Raw genomic sequence first — 21,735 nt, 5'->3', positions numbered from 1 at the left:
GTTGTGACAGTGTCCTGGGCATCAACCTGGAGTCTCCAACCAGACCTTAAGCTCCTTGGAGTCTCCAACCAGACCTTAAGCTCCTTGGAGGATGGGACCATGGCTTCCATACTGGTCATATGGAAGTGTGCCTGGGGACACCAAAGTGCAATCTCTGGGGGACCCAGGTGGTTCCCCAGAGGACAATGGCACTTTGGAAGTGAGTCAAATGTGACCCATCTCTCACTGAGGTCACTTTCAGCTCCTCATCCAGTAGCCTGCAGTGCTGTCTCCCCTCCTTCCGCAGACAGCTCTCCCGCCCATGCAGCGCATCACCCGAAGGGCCCTCACCTTTGGTCCAGGAGGCCCGGGTAAGCCCTGTGGAGGCAAGAAGAAGGTGAGTGGAGATGGAAAGTTCTGGCAAACAGTGTGGTTAGGTGTGTTTACTGTGGAGGCTGGGAGCAGAGGAGTGCTCGAGTAGCTATAATGAGTTCTGGATATGCTAGAGACGAGATCTAGAAGATTCTGGAACGGTATCTGAAATCTGCTGAGGACATGTGGGGACAACAGGCTCACAGCTCCCTCTGGAGCCATGCAGGCGCTGTGGGCATCTCTGCTGTGCTCACCCGCTGGAAAATAGGTCAGCGGCAGCCTGTTAAACTGACAGTGTGGTTTGGTCCGGGTCCCCACCCTCCCACCTCCTGATTGGGACCCCTCCCTGGGAAGCCGACCTTGCTCAGCAGAGCGTCGGTTTTGCCCTTGGCCCTGCCAGCCTTCGAGGGAGCCTTCTGTCTCCTTCGGCCCAGGGTGCTGCGACCACAGCACTCAGCCATGGTGGGGGGATTGGGGGCAGGGGTGGGGGTGGCCCAGGGCCTGCGGGAGCCCAAGGGAGAGGCCAGGGCAGGCTGGCTCCACCGTGGTCTGGGGCAGAGGTCTGGGCAGCAAACACGGGCAGGAGAAAAGCAAGATGCCCAAGTCTGGGCTGTTTCAGTCGGCTTCAAAACATGCTTGCTGGTTTTTTTCTTTATAAACAACCTAACAAAGAAAACCACCTGGCTTGGGTTCAGTGCGTGGGAACCCAACATGTCTGGGCAGTAAGGGTCCTCAAAGAAGTGGATTTTGAGGAGTTTTTTTGGTTCTCTTGGTTTGGTTTGGTTTCATTCCCTAAATTTCACTTCCTTTTTTTTTTTTTTTTTTTTTTTTTGTTTTTTTTTTTCTAAATTTCACTTCCTTTCAGGTTTTCCACTTTCCCATCTACAAACCCATGGAAGTGAGACTAATCTTCCTCCTGGGATCCCACGACACAGCGATAGTTAACATCTATCACGGAGGTCAAGCTGGGCAGGAGGGCTGGCAAGTCAGGTTTCACACCGAGCTGAGCTGCCAAGCTGGGTGCCCCGGGTGGCCAGAGCTGTGGGCCAGCCTGGAGGGTCCCCGCACCGAGCCTCAGCATTGGCAGCTGGAGCAGCTGATGGGCCCAGGTGCGAGGCCGAGTGACCTGGAAGGTGGCCATCCTCGTGGAGGGCTGCCTGGCAGTGACATCGCTGACCTGGCCATTCCACCTCTGGGAATCTACTGCAGTGAAGGCATCAGAGATGCACACAAACATCTACGTTCAAGGATATATATTACAGAAGGGAGCTCATTACCTACTTGTAAATGGGCCCAGCAGCCCTACAATCCACACCATGGGAGACTCCTGCTCTAGGAAAGGGTGTGGTTTATGGTGTTGAGTGAAAAACATAACGGGACACAACCTGTTACCTTTTTCAGACTGTTACCAACCTGGAAGATGTTTACATGTGGATGTGTCTAAGGAGAAAAATGGAAGGGGGCCCTCCAAAATGTTAATGATGGTGAACTCTGGATATGGCAAAACAGACAATTTAAAGCTTTTTCTTTGTCTGTGTTCCAAATTTTTCATAATGCGTGGATGATGCTTTTGTCCTAAGAAAGAAAAACAGGGGGCGCCTGTGTGGCTCAGTGTCTGCCTTTGGCTCAGGTCGTGATCCCAGGATCCTGAGATTGAATCCCGCATCGGGCTCCCCCGAGGGAGCCTGCTACTCCCTCTGCCTCTCTCTTTTTGTCTCTTATGAATAAATAAATAAAATCTTAAAAAAAAGGAAAAATAGGTTTTTTTTTTCAGCCCAGTGAAATAAACACTATTAAACAGACTTCCCCCTTAACCCTGTCCCTGCCCGTGTTTGCTGCCCAGACCTCTGCCCCAGACCACGGTGGAGCCAGCCTGCCCTGGCCTCTCCCTTGGGCTCCCGCAGGCCCTGGGCCACCCCCACCCCTGCCCCCAATCCCCCCACCATGGCTGAGTGCTGTGGTCGCAGCACCCTGGGCCGAAGGAGACAGAAGGCTCCCTCGAAGGCTGGCAGGGCCAAGGGCAAAACCGATGCTCTGCTGAGCAAGGTCGGCTTCCTTCAGGAACATAGGACATTGGTCTTGGCTCTAAGACTGATAGAACTCATTTTCGGCAAAGAGGTCCAGGTGCCTGCTGAGTGATTCCCCTGCTCTGTTGCACCAAGTAGGCCGAGAGCGTGGGTCTTGGCCAGAGCTTGGAAACCCGATGGCTTAGTGGACACCCGACCTGACCTACTATTGCCTGAGTGTGGTCTCGCCTGGAGGGGGCACCTGTCTGCCCCCCTTGGCCCACAGTAGCCATCCGATCCTCAGGCTTGATGCGGTATCTCCCTGGCTTACTAGACATGCAGATTGGCTGGAAGGTGGCCCAAGACTGTAAAGCGCACATACAGCAGCAAAGGCATGTTCGTTAGGATGCCAGGTGGTCAGGTGTGCCCTTGCTATCTGCCTCAGAACCCACTGCCCCCAGCTCAGGTTCTCCTACAGCTCAGGGGTCAGGGGACACCCATCAAAGGGTGGGCCCTGGGAACGTTCTTTCCGAGCTCCTTTCTGCTGAGGCTGAGAACGGGGCGGCCTCTGAAAGGCAATGACTGGACTTGAGGCCTGGCCCCAGAAGCTGGGTTTTCAGAACCAGAGCATAACAGGTGAACGGGGCCCAGTAACTTCTTGCAGGAGCCACCCATGTCCAGTGGCCTTGCCAAGGTGTGGACCCTTTAGTGGGGACCCAGGTTCTTATCAGTTATGCACAGTTTGGATGCTTCCAGAGAATTTTTGGATAACTCTTGGGAGAGGAGGTGGTAGAGAGAGAAAGGGAAAACTTACGGGTGGCCCCATGGGCCCTGGCAGTCCCGGGTACCCCAGAGGTCCGCTTGGTCCAGGGGGGCCTGGTGGCCCTGGTGGGCCTTGGATACCGGCCTGGCCCTGTTCACCCTGATGTTGGTGAAAACGAGAGTTAGAGGGAGAGCCCCAGGGCTGGGGAGTGGCTCCCACCCCAGTGCCATGCACCCAGTGAAGGCCCCATCAGGGGCTCTGGTGGGAAGGCGGTGTGGCGTGATGGTGATGATGCTGTGGTGGTGACTGCATGCAGGGACCAGTGGCAGCAAGGAGACGGCCAAGACATGAGGCCCCCGAGAGGAAGGGTCCAGGGAGGACCTGCTGCACAAGCAGCTGGCCCTAGAGCAAGAACCCTGCAGGGGGCAGGGGTAGAGGAGTGAGCAAGATGACCCTGCCCGACCGTGGGCATGCTCCGGGCCTGGTCAGATAGCCGGGGTCCAGTCCACGTGGTCCTCAGCCTGGCCTGCCTCGGCCCCTCCCTCCGCGTGGCCAGTCACATCCTCTCTCTGGGCCGGGCCTCCCAGGCTTTGAGTGAGAGCAGCGGTCCCCTATTTCCAGCCGCAGCATTTTGCTGTCTGATTCTCTGGCCCCGAGTGTCAAAGGAGGCCCTTGGGTCAGAGGCCACAGAAGTTGGTCTGGCTCACTAGACAATTGGGCAAGAGCTCTTGTGTAAAAACATTTGGACTGGGGGCTTCTGATGTCACACTGGGAGCCCTGGCACTCGAGGCCTGCATTCTGGCGGGGGCCACCCCCCCTCCCCGTAAGTGACAGAGGCAGGCTGACTCCCTGCTTCCCCATCCTCTCTGCAGGCCGCCGCTTCTGTCACTTACGTCATCTGTGCTTGGCCTCAGACAACAATTGAGTTGGCAACCCTGAGCTGATTGAGTTTTGGGAACTATAAAGGGCTGTATGCCTGTCGGGGGTCCCCATTAGCATTCTTGTGCCCTGCCCCCACTCCTCAGGCAGCTGCTCTGAGCCCAGCCCCTGTCACCCACCGTGCCCGTGTCCAGGATGGGCCGAGGGCCCAGAGAGCTAGGGGTGGCATCGTGTTCCCTCAGGAAGAGGAGAGAGCCTGGTCCATGTGACCCACATTGTGGGGCCGGGGGCCAACCGGAGTCATCCTAGATCTGGACCAAAGCTGTCATGTTACTTTCTAAGTGACCTCTCCGGGGACCGTCTGGGCTCAGCTCCTATGAGAAGAGGCCCATCCCTGCAGACAGACTGAGGCAGAACCACCTGGCAGGCATGCGAGCTCCGGGCTGGGATGTGGGGGGACACAGGCGGCCGGAGCTGCAGGCCGGCCAGCCTTCTCGGTGTGCTCCCAGTGACCCTCTGTGACCCTCCTACCGTCTGTAGGAACGGGGGAGCCGAGGATGTCTGCTGCAACCCCACGGGAGGAAAAGATGAGGAGAAACAGGGGTGGGCAACCTCAGAACGAGAACTGTCGGGTTCCAGCAGCTGCTGCCTGAGCCTCCCTGGGCCGGGACATCCTCGCCCGGATGGCACCCAGCACGGTCATGCTGGGGCCCGGGCTTCATCCTGCCGTACCCTCTGAGAAGCCACGCGAGGGAGGGCACAGGGTGCCCGTGGTGGAGGAGGCAGGGGCAGCCTGGGTCACGAGTCCCATTTCACAGAAGAGAAAACGGGCTCAGAGAAGGTGAGCTCCCTGACTGAGGTCACATGGAGAATTTGTGGGGAGCCAGGTCCCAAACCCGGAACTCCACACTGTTCCTACTCGTTCCAAATAAGCCCCCAGAAAAAACTACTCACTGTCCAACTTTCTGCACTTTGGAAATGGCCTCCAACACCATCTGCTAAGTACATCATATTTCATATAGTTTCCTCTTTCAGCAAATGTTAGGCCAGTGTTTAAGCACCTTACAGAGCCTGTAAAATCAATATTGCTTTATTGATAGGAAATGGGCAGGCCTTTTTACGTCCTGTGATGGGCGACCGCAGAAAAACCCTTTTCTCCAGGCACGATCCACGGCGGGTGGGGAAGGGGCCCCTATGCTTCCCTCTCTACTTTGGAAACCAGATCAGGGCAGCACAGAAAGTTCTGGCGCTCCCACACCCTGCCCTTGAAAAGGGAGACAGTGACGTGCAGTGGCCTGGATGGGATCCTGGGCACCCTCTCGATTTCTTCATCCGTAAGGTGGGCGTGATTATGATGGCACCTGCGCCGCCCGCTGGCCGGTGTGACATGACACCAGATAATCCATGTGGCATTCTTACCGCAGCGCCTGGAGCCCAGCGAGGCTTAACGAACAGCATCTAACGTAACTAAGGCCAGGAGGTGGCTCCTGGGGGCCGAGGTGAATGGCCAGTGTGAGGGCAAGGGCAGCTCTTCTGGAATGGGGTCTGACACAGGTAGGGGGGGTGACAGGGGGGTGCTGGTGCTTCTCTGAGCTGCCGGTGGGCCCCCTGAAGAGCCGTGCCTGGAGTAAGCCTTGGGAGCACATGGAGGCTCTCGAGGATTTGGCTGCTGTAATGGGATATGCAGGCTCGGGTGGCACACGCGTCACGTGGCCCTCTGTATTTTTAGCTGTTAATTGGAGTGATTCTTCAGCCTTGTTCAATCAGGTGCCTGAACCGCTGGCCCCTGGGCTCCTGACTCCTGAGTGTGGCCAGATGGTGGCTCCGGGCCCTGCCGTCGGGCTTTCAGAGAGCATCTCGGAGCCCTGCCCCTTCCAGCATCCCCTCGGCCCTGGGGGTCACCTAACTCCCGCACAGCGTGAGGAAGGCTGGGGTGTAAGTGGCGGCCGTGGGCTGCCCGGCCCAGAATCAAGCTGCAATGCCTGTGCCTGGGTCCCTGGCTCTGCGGTCTCTTGTTTTCTGTTCTTTGTAACCTGGCCCTACCCTAGCCTCCTTGGGTTCGTAAGGCAGGGAGAAGGAAGCAGTTGCTCACAACGATTACACCTGTTGGTTGTGGGCTACATTCCCTCGGCAAATTCCCTCACTCCTCAAACTCAGATTACAAGTGATCAAGTGCTAAGCAATCCATTTCTAAATATAAAGGGTGTAGTCCAATGGAGACCACAAATGTGGGGTCTGAAGACCTGGTTGCCGGGTTCCCATTCTGCCTCTCGCTGCTTGTGTGACCTTGGGCACAAATTCACTCCTCTGAGCCTCAATTTAATAATAGCAGGAGCTATCCCAAGTGCTTTGCACACACTGTAGCTCTTCGCAGCAGGGACCCTTAATGTCCCCATTTGACAAATGAAAAAGCGGAGGCACAGAGAGGTTAGGCAATTTGCTCCCAACCCCGCAGCTAATGAGAGTCACAGAAGCTGGGTGCTCTGCAGTGTACTGGGTGTGTGACCTCGGGCAACCGACTGGGTGTCTCTGAACCTTGCCTTTCTCATCTGCGAAATGAGCATGATCGTGCCTAAGCCATAAAGTGGTCGGAGGAATGAGGCGAGCTCGGCCCTGTGAGACCCGGCACCCTGCGCTGCTGTTGCTGCTGACGGCTCTGGGGAGCCGTGGCGTGTGCCAGTGGGGGGACCTCCTGGGCTCGGGCCTCGTGTGTTTCCACATCTGTGCCATTCACGGGGCCAGTTTTGTCTAATTGAATCGAACTGAAGTAGAGTGAGGTCCTGGCTTTCTCTCCAGCCCCAGCTGGCCCGTCGGGGCCCGGAGCCCTGCCAAGCCCCCGGAGAAGCCACACGTGGTCCCGACAAAGGGACGGTGTCTACCTGGAAGGTCCGTCTTTTTATGACTGGGGGTGGAGCCAGTCGCACAGAATTGAGGAGAGGCAGCAGCTGAGGAGAAAGATGAGTTGGAAGGCCAGAGGGCAAAGGCCAAAGATCGCAGATGCTCAGAAGGATGCCGAATGTCGCCAGGAAGGCAGGGTGGCCAAGTGGGAGGGGAGGAGAGGAAGAGAAAAGAGTGATTAGCGAGCATGAGGCGCAGGGAGGGAAGGTGTGGGTGGGCCCTCTCGCCGTCTAGGGGCGCAGCGCCGAGCCTGCCCTTGGACGGCACACGGTCCCCTGGGGTGTTGGCCAGCAGCACCCCCGACTGGGAGAGTGGCCCCCCTCGGCTGGGCCACAGAGGCCCCTGGCACACAGCCCACCATTGCGCTGTCGGCCCCTCGTCTGTCCCTGGCGGTGGACGGGGGCAGCAGAGGCAGAGGCTCGGGAGGGACCCACAGGACCAGCTAAATTGGGACTTGAGGCCAGGCTGGTGTGTGGCAAACTCTGGGCTCTTTTTTTGGTTGAACGAGAAAGGCTAGCGTCAGCGAATCTGGGGAGGATGGTCACGGGCAGTGCCAAGTCGGGCTCCCGGGGGCTGAGCCGGCCGAGGGTGTGGCCAGTGTGGGCACGAGCTAAGTGCTTCTGAGGTCTCTCCGTGCACCCCCCCGCCACCCCCCCCTCCCCGGGGCTGGTGGGTTTGGAAAATAAAGGCTGGGCAAAGATGTCTCCAGCATGTTCAACCACTTTTTTGGGGCAGGCAACTTTCAATCACATTAGCTACTGTGATCTTCATTTCTGGACATTCTCGTTGCTTCCAGCCTCTCTGAGCACCCCAGGGCTTCAGGAAGCAGTTGGAGGCTGTGTGACAAGGGTGGCGTATCATTGACCCCTTGTTTTCGAAAGCATTTTACCTCACACGAGGCCCCTGGGATGAGTGTTAGGACCCGGGGGCCCACCTGGACTGAGACCTGGGAGCCTGCTGTGGCCTTTCCGGGTCCTGCTGCCTTGAGGGGCAGCGGCTGCCCCGAGAGCCCCACTGCTTCCCGCCGTGGGGCCTGGGGACGTGCAATGTTGGGTTCTGTGTCCAGGGAGCCTCTCAGCAGAGAGGGGCCCGCAGACCTTCCAGAAGCCACAAACCTTCAGGGTAATGATCTGGTTGGAGCGCAGAGCCGAAAGGGTGCTGCTCAGGTGCTCCTGGCATGGGAGGGGACGGAGGTGGCAGAGACAGGGCGACCGGGGCGTGAGTGCCAGAGCCCACAGACACCAGCTGCCTGTTCCCTGTCCCGGGGTACTCCACGCCCCACTCCCCCCTTCTTTCACCCCCTCCCTGGGATGCTACAGGCTGGAGCAGAGGCAGGATCTCTGGTTAGCTCTTGGAGCAGAGGCAGGATCCTGGAGGCCTGCCACCCCCGTCATGCCTGCAGACCCCTCAGAACACCAACAGACCATTCTCCCTAGGTGCTCCCTGCTTTCCTACCCACTTCCAGATCAACAGGGGGTGCCAGCTGCCTTGCCCTGTCCAAATCGGCTCTCACCCCTGCCTGACTTGGTCTCTAACCCTGCCACAGTCATAGCTTTGCTGCACTCTGTGGCCAAGATGCTTCTGGAGGCTTCCATCACTGCTCTCTCTCTCTCTCTGTCTCTCGTTGAATCGAGGGGCAGAGAGCCTCCCCACCTCCACTCCTCCTCCCCCGCACTCACTAAGGACGGATGACACACCGCCAACATGTCTGCTGTCGTGTTGTCTTTTGTGCTGGGGGATGCTGTCTTTCTTTCGGGTAACATAACAATCCTGTGAGTCCATCGTTTCAAATAAACACAGCTGACCTTCTATTATTGTATCAGGATCAGGCTGGCCGGAACACCAGCGCCCCTGCGTTCCTGGAGCACATGTCGCTGACAGGCTAGCTCTGTCTGCGTGGCCACCGGCCTGCGCCCCCTGCCCAGAGCCCAACCCAGCTTTGGCCTCAACCCCCAATCCCCACTGCTTATGTTGAAGACCGCCTGCAGCCTCTCCCCAGGAGCCCAGGAACTCCGGGGTCAGAGTCCAAGTGGCTGGATGCTGCTGGCAAGGCCCTCCCAGTGGCCCTCTATAGCCAGGTCGACTCTAAGCCTGACTCTAGTCCCCTTGCCTGATGGGGGTGGCAGCCAGGGAAGCCACACTGTGCGTGTGTTTCTGGGCACAATGAGGCCCATGGTGTAGGGCTGGGCACCCAAAGATCCTAGGGTCTGAGAGCAATATGTTTCTGGTCCCAGGTCTTACTGGAAGGCCCACATCTTTGCCCTCTGTGTTCCAAGAATGCCCTCCTGCTATTATGTTTGTAGCTTCCTAATAGGACTACAGCAGGCTTTGGGCCCTATATCCTGGGGAAAAGCAAGGAAAAGGAAGGAGCTAGGGCATGGGGGTGACTGGGAGGCCATCCCAGCCCAGAGAGTCCCCACTCTGCTTGGAGAAGGCCTCCTCTATTCCTAAGGAGGCAAAGCAGAGACTTTATCCTTGAACTGATAGAGCCAGCCCCCAGTTATCTCCCACCATTGAGGTCTGGGTCATCTGCAACAATGACTAAGCTGAAAGTCCCTCTGATTCAGCCGGGGCAGGAAGCCAGGCATGCACACCCGGTCACACACACACACACACACACACACACATACACACGCGGGGCAGGGAGTCAGACTCACAGACTCACACAAGCTGCACAGCCCTACAGAGGGCGCGGTGTGCAGAGAGTCGCAGGACCAGATACCCGGAGTTCCAGTACGCACACGCTGGGAGGCTTGCGGGCCAGCCAGCACAGGGGCACATGCACAGAGACGTGCACGGGCGGGCGGACGTGAGCCCTGGAGACCAGCCCTGCACAAGCGCGCTGCTGACCACCAGGCACACTCCAGGGCTGGGGGACGGCCACCCCCATGGCCACTGCTCTGGCCAACCTCTGTGGGTGCTGGGGGCCCCAGGGAGACGAGGCTGAGCTGGGGGCTGTGCCCAGGGGATGGATCAGTGTCAGGGGTTCACTTACCCGATGTGGGTACTCTCCACACTGCCCCTGGGGAAGGGAGGGAAGCAGAGGACTGTGTTAGGCGCTCTGGGGAAATTGTGCCTCAGAGGCATCCTCAGGACCTGGGGACATACCACACGTACTCATCCCCCCCCCCCCCCCCCCCCCCCCCCCCCCGCCCACCAGCCCTGCTCTGGTCCTGGACTAAACTCTCTGAGGCAGGAGATCAAACTCACTCCCTCCCGCTGGCTGGCAGCGGGGAAGACCCCTGAGGCCTGCCTGGACATGGTCCCGTGGGACGTGGGACACAGGGCAGGATTCTCCTGCCATATCCCACTTGCCATGACCGCATTCAGGAGTTATGTTCCATGCCTGGCTGGCGGTATCTTCCAGAAAAGGTCAAACCTCTGGGTGGGTCCATCGCACTGCCCCAAGCAGGAGCCTCTGGATGGGAAGTGCAGACACGGAGGGGGGCTGTGGGCATGGACCCCTCGGAGATGCCTTCTCTGAGGTTGGGGGTGCCAGGTGCACCCAGCAGAGTGTGCAGGGTGAGCCCAGCAGAGTGTCCATGAGAAATTTAAGGAGATGGCAAATGTATGAGGCCAAGAAGGGAACCAGGTGAGTGGTTTACAAATGGACACCTCAAAATCCTAGAGGCCCGTGGGGATGCATCAGGGAGCACCCTGGGTGTACATGCAGGAGGGGCAGAGAAGGAGTCTGAGGGGCCAGGCTCCTAGCCTCCCCTCCTCCCGAGGAGAGAACATCACCCAGAACACCCTCCCTCTTGTCTCTCATCCACCGCAGCATCACCAGGGATGCCCTGGTCCTGTTAATGAATACTAACATCCGAAAACCATCGCTTTGGACTGCTTTCTACATTTAGGGAGGCTGTTTCCTATGATGAAAATTCTAGAAAACCTCCATCAGGCTTACCTTTTCTCCTTTTTGTCCTGGAGGTCCCTATGAAGAGACAGAAAAGGCAGTTAGAAAGTGAAGCGAAGGCCACAGGGGCCCGAAACCTCCCTGCTGAGGAACATTAGGGCGAGGTACCAACCGGCTGTCCTCGGGGACCCGTCAGGCCCTGCAGGGAGGAAACACACAGAGGTCAGTGGGCGCGCAGAGGGCAGGCAGGATCAGAGATGCGCGGGGCATGCTGGGGGCCGGGGCTTGCAGGGAATGCACGGAGTCCTGAAGGCTGGGCTCCTACCACCCATGGCCTGTGCTCCTGTGCCCAGGATGTTCTAGGTGATGTGGCCTGTACACCAAGTCTCAGCTTCTTCCTCCGTCAATGGGAGTGACTCAGGGTGCCCTGGGCCCCTGGGGGGAAGCCCAGGGGCCTTCCCTCCTCCTCCTCCTCTCCATCACCCTCTCATGGGCCGGCTGTGAAGGGGGCTGCATGTACACATCAAGTGGTGCTCTGCTGCTGTGGGCTGCCCTGCCTCATGCATGCCCATCTCCTCCCCTCATGGGGCCAAGAAGTAGAGGTCGAAAGCCTCTAGGAGACTCTGGCCCATTCTATCTTCTGCCTAGCACTGCCTCAGCAGGAAACCCACCGAGTCAGAAGGGCTTTGGGGTATGCGCAGTGGAGGGGGGTGCTGGGGGCGATGCTGCTGACACATGGGGCCTTTGGAGAAACCTTTGGTGAAGAGAGGGAGCAGGGAGCTGGTGACCTAAGCCATGTTCTGGGCCCCTGAGAGGAACACAAGGGGCCTTGGGGCACCCTCTGGGGTGTCTTGTCAAGTTTGTAGGGCTGAGAAAGAAGCCTGGGGTCAGGGTGGACCCTAGTCCTTTGAGGAGGACACAGGGTTCAGCTGGCTGTCTCAGGAGCTGACCCGAGGCTGGTGTGGAGGAAGAGGGGATACTTTGAGGACGCGCTCTGAGGCAGGCTTTCAGTATGAGCCGAACCCACACCCGCACTGGCCCATGGAGAAGACGCTCGCGTCAGCTCCGCTTCCCAGATGAGGTGATGGAGACAGGGCCCTGCAGCCCAGTGAGCGGTGGCGCTGGGACGAAAGCCCAGGTTTGCTGACTGCAAAGGCCCAGCTGTTTCCTCTCATCCACACTCTCTGAACTGGGCCCCTGAAGGCAGGGCTTCTAGACTTGGCCGGAGCCACGGGCAGTGCTCTGCCCCTGGGGCCCTGAGGTCCCTTCCAGCCACCATCCTGGGCTCCTGTGAGGATCCATCTGCTGCACCAGCCTCTTTGGGGTTGAAAGAACTCAGGATCTCCTGGGAAGGGCCCATGTGGGTGGGAAAAGAGCCTCTCTTGTCCCTGACTTGTCAATGGGACCAACCAACAACCTGGGAAATTCTCACAATGGGAGGGGACAAGTGGCCTTTGGGACAATCCATGGGGCATCGCAGCCCATGTGGCTGACCATGTGTTCAGCGTAAGGCCAGCAGAGTGTGATGCATGGCAGGGAAGCAGCCTGCAGGTGACCGGCCACCCCTTCTCATGATGAACAGAGGCATATGATGAGGAGGGGAGGGCCCGCGGCTGAAGAAAGCCATACAAAGGTTTGGGGCTGCAGGGACTTGCAGGATGCAATCCAGATGTCCCAGATGGTGGCCCGTGTCACAACAGTGGTCCCCAGAGGTATTATTGTGTTGCTGCCACACAGTTTTATTTCAATGAATTGCCAACATTTAAGAGCAAGGAGAGTATGACACGAGTCTGGATTTCAAGTTTCTCTTAAATATTTCAAGGCCCAACCACACATGGCACCAATTAGCTCTTGCTGAATAGTGGCTGCCCCTTTAAGATAGGTCACGGGTGATGCGCTAGGGCGCTTGTCCTGCCTCCCGTCTGCTCTGCTGGGCACTGTTGTGAGCACTTGGTGTGAATGAACTCCTCCCACCCTTAGGGCAGCCCTGAGCAGTGGGAGAAGATGTGCATTCAGGGTCCCGGCTCTCCTTGATGGCACTTGTGGGATCCCCAATCCTGTCCACACCTTTCCTTAGGTTCTAGGGGCTCCTATGGGGTGGGAGGGCTGGGGGTGATCCCCTTTGGAAGTGAGGACAGAGAGTAATCATGTGAGAGTGAGCCCCAGCCCCCCATGTTGGATGCCTAGCAGAGGGGGAGCCATCTGGGGATGGAGGTGAGTGGGAGAAAGACAGATGATAAGCAGGCCAAGATAATTACACTAGACAGTGTGTTGAATTAATAGCGCGGGGTCCCTGTGCCAAGCCAAACAGAAGCCTAATGGTTCCGTGGCCTGTCAGATTTTGACGGATGACTGAGAGGCAGACAGAGGATCTATCACACTGATGCGGGCTCACGGGACAAGGGATGGCCTCTCCCTTTCCCCCCTGGGTTAGCTCCGGACAGGGGGACACATGGGTCATTCAGTGGCGTGGGGCAGACAGATGGCAGAGGAGGCCCCGTAGAAGCGTTCCTCTCCTTCAGGACAAAGGGCTCTGCAGCAGAAAGGAGGTGTGGTGCGATCCCACCACATGGGGCTCAATCCCAGCTCCGTCATTTAGAAGCTGGGTAGCCTTGGGCAACATACTCAACCACTCTGTGCCTCCATCTCCCCTTTCGTCGAGTGGGGATAATAAGCTGCTGTGAGGATTACACAAGAGTGCCTAGCTGACCGTTACTATTACTTCTGGGTTGCCACGGACTGTGTTATGGCAGGGTCAGGCCACTAGGAAGGGGAAGAAGGTGGCAGGGAGGGGTTGAGGGAACAAGGGCCCCAAACTCCTGGCATTTAAACCCCTGTGCCTCTAGAACAATGGCAGCATGGAAGTGTTCCTGTCTTAGTCTCCACCGCTTCGTGCATGTGCACTGCCATGCTGGGAACAGGGGAGGGGCAGCAGGACATGCACCTGCAGTGGTGGTGGCTGTGACGGGCAGGAAAGCTGGCTGGGCACCTGGATTCCAAAGCCAGCTCTTCTGCCCACGGCCTCCAGAACCCCACTACCCTTTTCCCAGTTCTGTGGATGTTTTCAGCACTTGCTTGCCCCAGGGCCTTCGCACATGCTGCTCTCCCATGTCCAGAATGCTCCTTACCATTCCTTTTTCTCTTTGTGAAACCCTCATCCCTCGGGCCCCAGTTGAAGCCTTTGTCAGAAAGCCTCTCTGACCCTCAGCCTGGGTGAGGTGCTGTTACACGGAGGTTTCTCAGGCTAACCGGCACAGCACTGATTGCCAAGGCGGTTTGTTAATTATGTGAGTGGTTATTTAATACCTGCTCCCCCAGTAGACGGTGAGCTACAGGACGGCAAGGACAGTGTCTTTCTGACTCCTGTCTCTACCCCTGGCACCTGGCTCAGTGCCCAGCATAGCGCAGATACTCCCTAAGAATGTGTTAAGGGGAAGGCAGGAGGCAGGGAAATAGGGCAGGAGAGAGGGGAAAGAAGGAGGGAGAAAGGCAATGAAATGTGGAGGGAAGGACCTAGAGAATTGGGTTCGGATTCTGTTTCTGATGCTCTCTAGCTGTGTGACTTCAGGCAAGTTACTTAGACTCTCTGAACTTTCGTTTCCGCAGCTGTCAAGTGGCTACTACTAGTAGGACCTGGGGCCCAGGCTTAGGCTGAGCATAGAGGAGGTTAGACATGCATAGTGCCCAGCCCCGTGCCCACCACATAGAAAACCCTCAATTATATTAGCTGGGCCTGAGTCGACGGGACAGGTGGAAGCCCAGAGGCAGCTGAGCTTCCAAGGGTCCCACACAATTTAGGGGGAGCTAGGGTGAAGGCTGGGGCTCCCTTCCCATCCACAAAGTTGGCCACCTCTTGCAGCAGGCAGGGTTCTGGCCTCCTGCGCTGTGACTGTGCCCCACTTGTGAGTGGAGAGTGTCCTCATGTCTGCCCTTGGAGCAGGACAGGCACTGAGCCGGGCTGGACGGGGAGCCGGGGAGCCTGCCGTGCCAGTCTCACCGCCCTGCACATTCCAGACCCTTCTGCAGGAGGTGGGACCTCACACTGTAGAGGTGACCACCCTGGAAGGCAGCCCAGGGAGCTGGCCCATCTACTCCTAATGGCCCATCTGTCCCCGTCCCCAGAGAACTGGCCGCCTCCCCTGCAGTGGGTGGCCCCTGACAAGGGGAGGCTTTCCCTTCTGGAAGGAGTAGCCTGGAGGAGTTGTAGGGACAGAAAATTTCTTTAAAAGGCTTTGCAGAGGTGAAAGGGGTTAGGGGGAAGGTGGGGGCAACCGTCCCCTTCTCCAAGTCTGCTTGATGCCCAGCAGGGACAGGAGTGCCTGGAGCCCTGGGGCCGCCCAGAGCGGGGTGCGGGTGTAGAGAAAGTGCTCAATGGGCTCCTCACACCCCCAGTGCGAGGACGGGGGACCGAATGTAAACTCAACCCCAAGGCAGAGGCAGAGACCTGTGGCAGTTTGGGAGCACCAGCCTCTTCCTCTGTGGAGCACTGGTGGTACTGAACTCTCTCTGGACCTCCTTTTCCTCATTTTTCAGGTGGAAAAGCCCCCTGCCCACCTCTCCTCCCTGTGTTGATGTGAGGACGCTAGGGAGTGACGATGGGGGCAGCCATAGGACTGTCCCTGTGGGTCCCCTGTGCCGGGTGGCGATTGGCCATGGCCCACGAGGGCCAGGCTGACCTCTCCACCCCTTAAGGGAAGGCAGGAAAGCTGGGGTCTTACCATCTCCCCTTTGGGTCCGGGGTGGCCCTGGAAGGAGAAGAGCGTGAGAGCCAGGTAGGCTGCAGCCCAGAAGCCCCTGCCTGCCCCCTCCCTCACCCGCCGCTCATTGTGCACACATCTTTCCTCCTCCCCAGTTCTCTGGCTCCCAGTCCTGGGCCCGCTGGCTCAGGTGGGGCATCTGCTTGTTGCCCTTTCCTGGGTCTTACTAGCAGCTGCCAGCCCCTGCAGAGCCCCTGCCCCAGGCGCACACCCGGGGGAGGTGGAGGGATGCCGGGGCCTGGGAGCTGAGTGCAAATGGCCTCCAGACCCCTCGTGGTGCTTAGCTCTGGTCTGCAGTGGGGGATGGACCAGACGGGTGACCAGGCCCTCATCTGGAGGATGCCAGCTGCTCAGGGGGAGAAGTGAGTGCATAGAGCTGGGCTTGGCACCCCCTGCCTTCCCTTGTAATCTCTGAGGGCATCAGAGGGGTCGAGCTCTCCCCAGCTCACTCTTTCCTAGGAGTGGGCAGGGGTCTCCTTTCCCCCATGAACATTGGGGTCTAGGGTCCAAGTCCAAAGGATTAAAATGGACAGAGACAGGAGCTGTGGATGGGGACCCAGACTCCATGTGGACTTGGGTGTACATGGGTCCCAACAGGGATGGGAGACCCGAGGAGACAGGGAGGGGCAGGCGACCTGGTAGTGCTAGGGGGCAGGTGTGAGCGGGTGCCCAGGCTCCAGTTAGAGCCAGCAGCCTGAGCCCTCCACCCCTCTTCCCTACAGGCTGCGTCCTTGCCTCACTCCCTAACATAGCCCCTTCCAAGGGCACCTCAGAAACACCAGCTTCTAGGGGTGGCTCTTGCCCAGGATGTTGAGAGCCCAGCTTGACGGTCATGGACTTGTGCCCAAGGGAGGCCCACTGGGGTCGGAGGGCCCTTCCCGCCTCCCACTGGTGACAATATCCCACCCCAGGAACTTGTCATTCCATCTGGAGCTTCTCTCATGGAGTTAGGGTCTTGCAGAGGGCTAAGGACCCAGGGTTAGTGACCTGGGTTAAGTCAGGGAGAAGAGCTTACAGCCCCAGAGGGTCCACTCACCGGTTTGCCGTCTAGCCCAATGGGACCCTGAAAGAGGAAAGAAGCCACATTAAAGACAGCATCACAGGTGTCCTGCCGAAGAGGCAGCCTGGGCAGTGGTCAAGGACACAGGCTCTGGACTCCCAAGAAGAGTTCAAGTGTCTGCTTGACCACTTACTGGTTATGTGACCACGGGTAAACTTAGGCCTCAATTTCTTATCCTAAAATGGGGAAAATAGAGTCTTCCATGAAGGGAGAGTGTCTTTGTGAGGAGTGAACGAAATGCCACCTGTCCAGTGCCCGGCACGAGGGACAAGCTGATGGATGAGAGTCACTGTGGCAATCACAGATCTCCTCCTCATTCCGAGTGGCAAGTGAGCTGGATGTTTCTAGAAAGCCTGGGGCTGGCCAGCACCAGGGCCTGCAGAAAAGGAGAGCTAGCCGCTCCCCTGCCTTCCCTCTCAGAGCCGGGCTTAGATCCCTGGGGCAGGGGTCACAGGACATCCAGGGGGCCGCCTCACTGTCTCCTGTAGGTGGATCTCTCCAGACCAGCTTGGGGGTTGCTTCCCGGAGGTGCATCATCTCTTTCACGTTCCAGTGTCCTGCTGGGTTTACCTAGCCTGTGACTTCGCTCACTTGTCCCCGTCCTACTGTCTCTTCATTTCCCTAAGGGTTTCCCTGTCCTCTCTTGCACTCTGGGCCAAGTGCCAGCTACTCTCAGTTGCTCTCTGTGAGAGGCTGCAGGAAAGGGTCCTTACTGACCCGAGTTTGGAAGGTCAAGAGCAGTTCGAAGGCTGGCCCCACATGAAGTTTAACCCAGTCAGGCCCAGGGGTCACCGGGGACACAGCTAACCTCAGCCCTCCCGACTTACCGGAAATCCAGGAAAACCTCGAGTGCCCGGCTGACCCTGGAAAGAGCGGGAGAAGAGTGAGGATGGGTGAAGAGGGGATGAAGCGAATCTGAGTCCCCAGGTTCGCCTCTGCCCCCAGCGGGCAGGTGGTTTCTGTCCCCCTCTCCTGGGGTCCTCCATGGGAGATACTTCGCACAGCGAGCTGGCTAGCAGGGAGGATGGAGAAGGATGGACACGAACACCAGGGAAACGTCCTCCAGGGGCTGGGGGGTGGGGGGGAGAAAGGGAGGAGGGGCCCAGCATCCTTCAGGTCTTCCTGGGAAGTAGCCCCAAGAGCTCCTGCCTGCCTCCCTGCCCTGAACCCCACGTGTGAACAGGTGGCTGGACAGCAGGACAGCGGGGACTGGCCTGCTGCACCCTGAGCTCCTGGGCTGCGATCTCCTGAGTCCTTTATATTGACGCAGAAGCCGACCTGCACAGTGTGCGTTCGCAGGCCACACGGGTCAGATGGCTTGTTTTTTTCTCACCCTGGCCAGCCCCTTGGGTTGGACAATCTCTGTGCCCACTCACACCCGTTCTCCTGCAGGTGCAGAGTGCCACGCAGTAGGAGTTTAGGCTGGAGGCTAGACGCCGCTGGTCACACCCCGGTGGCCTCTGCTCCAGCCTCGGGACAACAGAGATGTGCTGAGACGTCAGAAGAAGGGTGGGGCCGTGGGGACCCAGGGCTGGCGGGGCTGAGCGGGAGGTCAGGCTGGTGGTCCCCTCGCCTCATGGGTCATTCACCGTGTAAGCCCTGATCCCGCCGCATCTCCCCCATGCCTTGCTCGTGCACATGGCTCCCCTGCTTTCCCTGGACACACACCCCATCTTCCCCACGGTCAGCCCTCAGCTTGGAGTCTGGCTTTGACGGAGACGGTCACAACGTCCTCCCAAGCTTGGGCCTCCGAGTCTGGCAGGCGGAGCTGCAGTCCCACCTCCTGCAGCCGTGGCTGGGGGCTAAGTCCTTAGGCTTCCCTCTACTGATCCCTACGGGATGGGGACAACAGCGTACCCACACAGGGTCATTCCATCGCATCCGATCGTACTTGTAAAGGCTCCCTCAGTGGCAGCTGTCACCATTGAACCTATGGACGATTGTCCCTGCCCATCCGGAGGGGTCTTCCTTGAGGCCCAAGCAGGCAGTGTCCCAAAGCCTCTGCTCAGGGGACATGGCTGAGTGGGCCGGGGACTCTGCCGTCCGGGTGGGGGGATCGAAGTGGGGAGCGAGCCGTGGTGGCCCACGGGGTCGGGATGGGCTTGTGGCAGCAGCCTGGGGGGGGCGGAGGGAGGAGATGCCACTCACATGTCAGAGGGCCCCGGGCTTCGCTCCTCTCAAAGGTAAGTGATGCTAAGAATAGAACTAAGGAGAGAACCCTGAAACCGTGCGATGTGGCCTCTGGAACCTCGCAGTGTAAACTTCCAACTACTCTGCCGAGAGGCCTGAGGAAAAAGGTCAGCAGGAGAGGATTCCAAGAAACATCTTCAAGTCCCACTCCGGATAATGTTTACACAGTAGGGATAATCACATGGTTTACTAATTACAGAGCCTGCCCGGGAGCAGAATGCATCTCCCCGGCTCAGAGCCAAATCCAGAGCCAACCAGGGCTTTTTCGGGATCTTGGGAAGAATGTTGTCATTGACCGAGTGGAAACTGGGACTCTGCTTCCTGGAGATGCTGGGCTGCGGAAGGCACTCTCGGAGGCCTGGAACTGGATTTTAATTTACATCTCTTCAATCACACGCTGAAGCTGGACATCTCTGCCAGTGTTTATGGGCCCGTCATTTACTTGCGAACCGCCTGTTTGTGTTCCTTACCGACAATCTGCCCTCGCTTGTTTGTCTCCCACTAACCTGAGGACAGAGCTCTTTGTCCAGGTTGGTAACTCTTTGAGAGTCGCGTGTGTCGCCAATATTCCTTCCACTTTGGCATTTGTCTTTTTCATGCTGTATTTCCTGCCTGATGGAAGTTTTACGTTTATGTCGACAGACTTATCGATCTTTTCCTAAGGCTCCTGGGTCTTATGCCATGTTTCCGAGGGCCTTCCCTGGTGCGGACTTCATAAATGTTTGCTCACGCTTTGTCCTCATATTTTATGGTTTCATGTTTTACATCCATTTGATATTTATTCTGATATAACAAGTGAGGCACAGATGCAGCTTTTTTTTTTTTTTTTGGCTTTACCTTTTGGTGAATGGCTTGTCCCCTATCCCAGCATCATCTCCTAAACAATCTATTTTTTTCTTCCTCCTGTGAAACAAAACTTTGCCATGGACTAACTTCCCAGATGAGTTTGGTTTTATATCTGGCCTCCTCGTTCTGTTCCATAGAGCTGCTCTGTTTTTATAATACATTTATATTTATTACATTTATTATTTTACATTTGATATCTAGTAGAACAATTGGTCCTGTCCTCCCCTCTTCCCCTTGCTCTATTTTTCAGAATTTTCCTGACATCCTTATGAAAGCTAACTTTTTTCCCAAATGAAATGAATATTATTCAGTTGGACTCCCCATCTGCCCATTCCAAGTCAATGCTGGGATAAATGGTAAAAAATGAAGAAACATTCAACAGATATATCCCATTCCCCCGGCCTCCCATTCCAAGTCAATGCTGACTATCTTTCAAACAAGACCCCATGCCGGTCAGTGTTTAATCGCCAGCTGAGGTGACAGTGAGAGGGAGAGAAGAGTCTTGATTTGTACAGCATTTGCCAGTCTCTGGGGTGTAAATATACCTCCTACCCTGGGTGATTTTAAGCTATCAACATGATGCCACCGAACACAGAGTTGGTAGGGGGTGTTCTTGTGAGCTGAGTGAGCCAGCTCCAGCTCTGACCTCCAGCAGCAAATGGGATGTCCCTTTGGACATTACAAGGACATCCAATTCATCATGTTCCAGCTAGACTCATGTTCCCCAGCAAAATCTGCTCCCCTCTCTGGAGAAGGGCAGTTAATTGGCCAATTCCACCTACGAGAGGTCCTACCAGACCAGCCCTTGCTAAATGCATGTGCCTACCAGCCAGTCCCTGACCTGCAGCCGCTTCTAAACATGCTTCACGCCCGAGCAGGGAGGGGCAGGAGATCTTTTTAAACTGCAAATCTGCGGGATGCCTGAGTGGTTCAGTGGTTGAACATCTGCCTTTGGCTCAGGTCATGATCCCGGGGTCCTGAGATTGAGTCCTGCACTGGGCTCCCTGCCTGGAGCCTGCTTCTCCCTCTGCCTTTGTCTCTATCTCTCCCTGTGTGTCTCTCATGAATAAATAAATAAAATCTTAAAAAAATAAATAAACTACAAATCTGATCATGTCCATCCTCAGCTGAACACAAGCCAAGTGTTCTCCCCTGCCCTCAGGATAAAGTCCCGACTCCTGAAGACCCTGTCCAAGTACTTTCCAACTGGGCCCTTGCTCACCTCGTTGGCCTCACCCGATAACTTATAAGGAACTCTCTTACCTCAGGGTCTCCTCCCTCGCCTTACTAACTGGGCACTTCTACTCATTCTTGATCACAGTTTAGTTATCCTGCCTTCCTGGAAGCCTTCTCTGTCACCTCCACTCCAACTCAGGTCCCTCTTCCCTGTCTGCCCAGATCCCTAACCATCACGGCTGAGCATGGTCTATATTATAATCACTATGGGATTGCTCGTCTCTCTGCACAGGGACAAGCAGGCTGTGGTCCGATTTTCATTGTCTACTCAGCACCTAGCCTCCAGTTGGTGCCTAAAAAATATTAATGGGATGAAAAAATGAAGAAACATTCAACAGATATATCAACCCAGCATGGAGCACCTCCTTGTGAATGAGGGCTGGAAGTTCAGATGGCTCCTCCCAGACCCTGAAGACAAGCTGGGGGGCTCAGGGAGGGAGTGAGCTCCCCTTGAGATGGGGGGGGGGTGTTTCCTAGCTTGGAAGATGACCTGCCCAGTGTCTGCTGGGCCAGCCAGTGTTCCGGCCTCCCCTTGCTTTAATGGGGCACACCACTCTAGCATCTTGCCTCATTGGAATGTGAACTATCCTTTTCCAAAGTTCCTGGCTGGTTCCCCCTTGGCTCAGACTATTTCAGAAGAAGCTCCAAGAGAGGAGGCAGGTGGCCCCTGAGAGTGGCAAGGCTGGTTCTTATTAGGAGCATTTCTTCTTTTTTTTTAATTTTGATTTTTTAAAATTTAAATTCAATTGGCCAACATATAGTACATCATTAATTTCAGATGTAGTTTTCAATAATTCATTAGTTGCAAATAACACCCATTGCATTTATTCTGAGCCCCTTCTGGCTGAATGGAAAGCCACATGTTCCCTATAATCCTTGGCCACAGAGGGCTT

General features: G+C 56.9%; 1 protein-coding gene across 1 annotated transcript in view; it reads right to left on the bottom strand.

Moving 5' to 3' along the window:
- Positions 1-21,735, bottom strand: part of LOC112651380 (collagen alpha-1(XIII) chain) — an 80,420-nt gene that overhangs the window by 48,577 nt on the left and 10,108 nt on the right. The window contains exons 5-13 of the mRNA XM_025434578.3: positions 17,398-17,433; positions 16,547-16,573; positions 15,472-15,498; positions 10,926-10,952; positions 10,805-10,831; positions 9,893-9,919; positions 8,013-8,069; positions 3,172-3,279; positions 331-357 (exon numbers count right to left, since the gene is read on the bottom strand). Coding sequence (XP_025290363.2) covers positions 331-357; positions 3,172-3,279; positions 8,013-8,069; positions 9,893-9,919; positions 10,805-10,831; positions 10,926-10,952; positions 15,472-15,498; positions 16,547-16,573; positions 17,398-17,433 — 363 coding nt within the window. The remainder of the gene's footprint in view (positions 1-330; positions 358-3,171; positions 3,280-8,012; positions 8,070-9,892; positions 9,920-10,804; positions 10,832-10,925; positions 10,953-15,471; positions 15,499-16,546; positions 16,574-17,397; positions 17,434-21,735) is intronic.

The sequence above is a fragment of the Canis lupus genome, chromosome 4 (assembly GCF_003254725.2).
Source record: "Canis lupus dingo isolate Sandy chromosome 4, ASM325472v2, whole genome shotgun sequence".
Lineage (NCBI taxonomy): Eukaryota > Metazoa > Chordata > Mammalia > Carnivora > Canidae > Canis > Canis lupus.
Note: the sequence above shows the minus strand (reverse complement) of the source record. Positions and strands in the feature narration are given on the sequence as shown.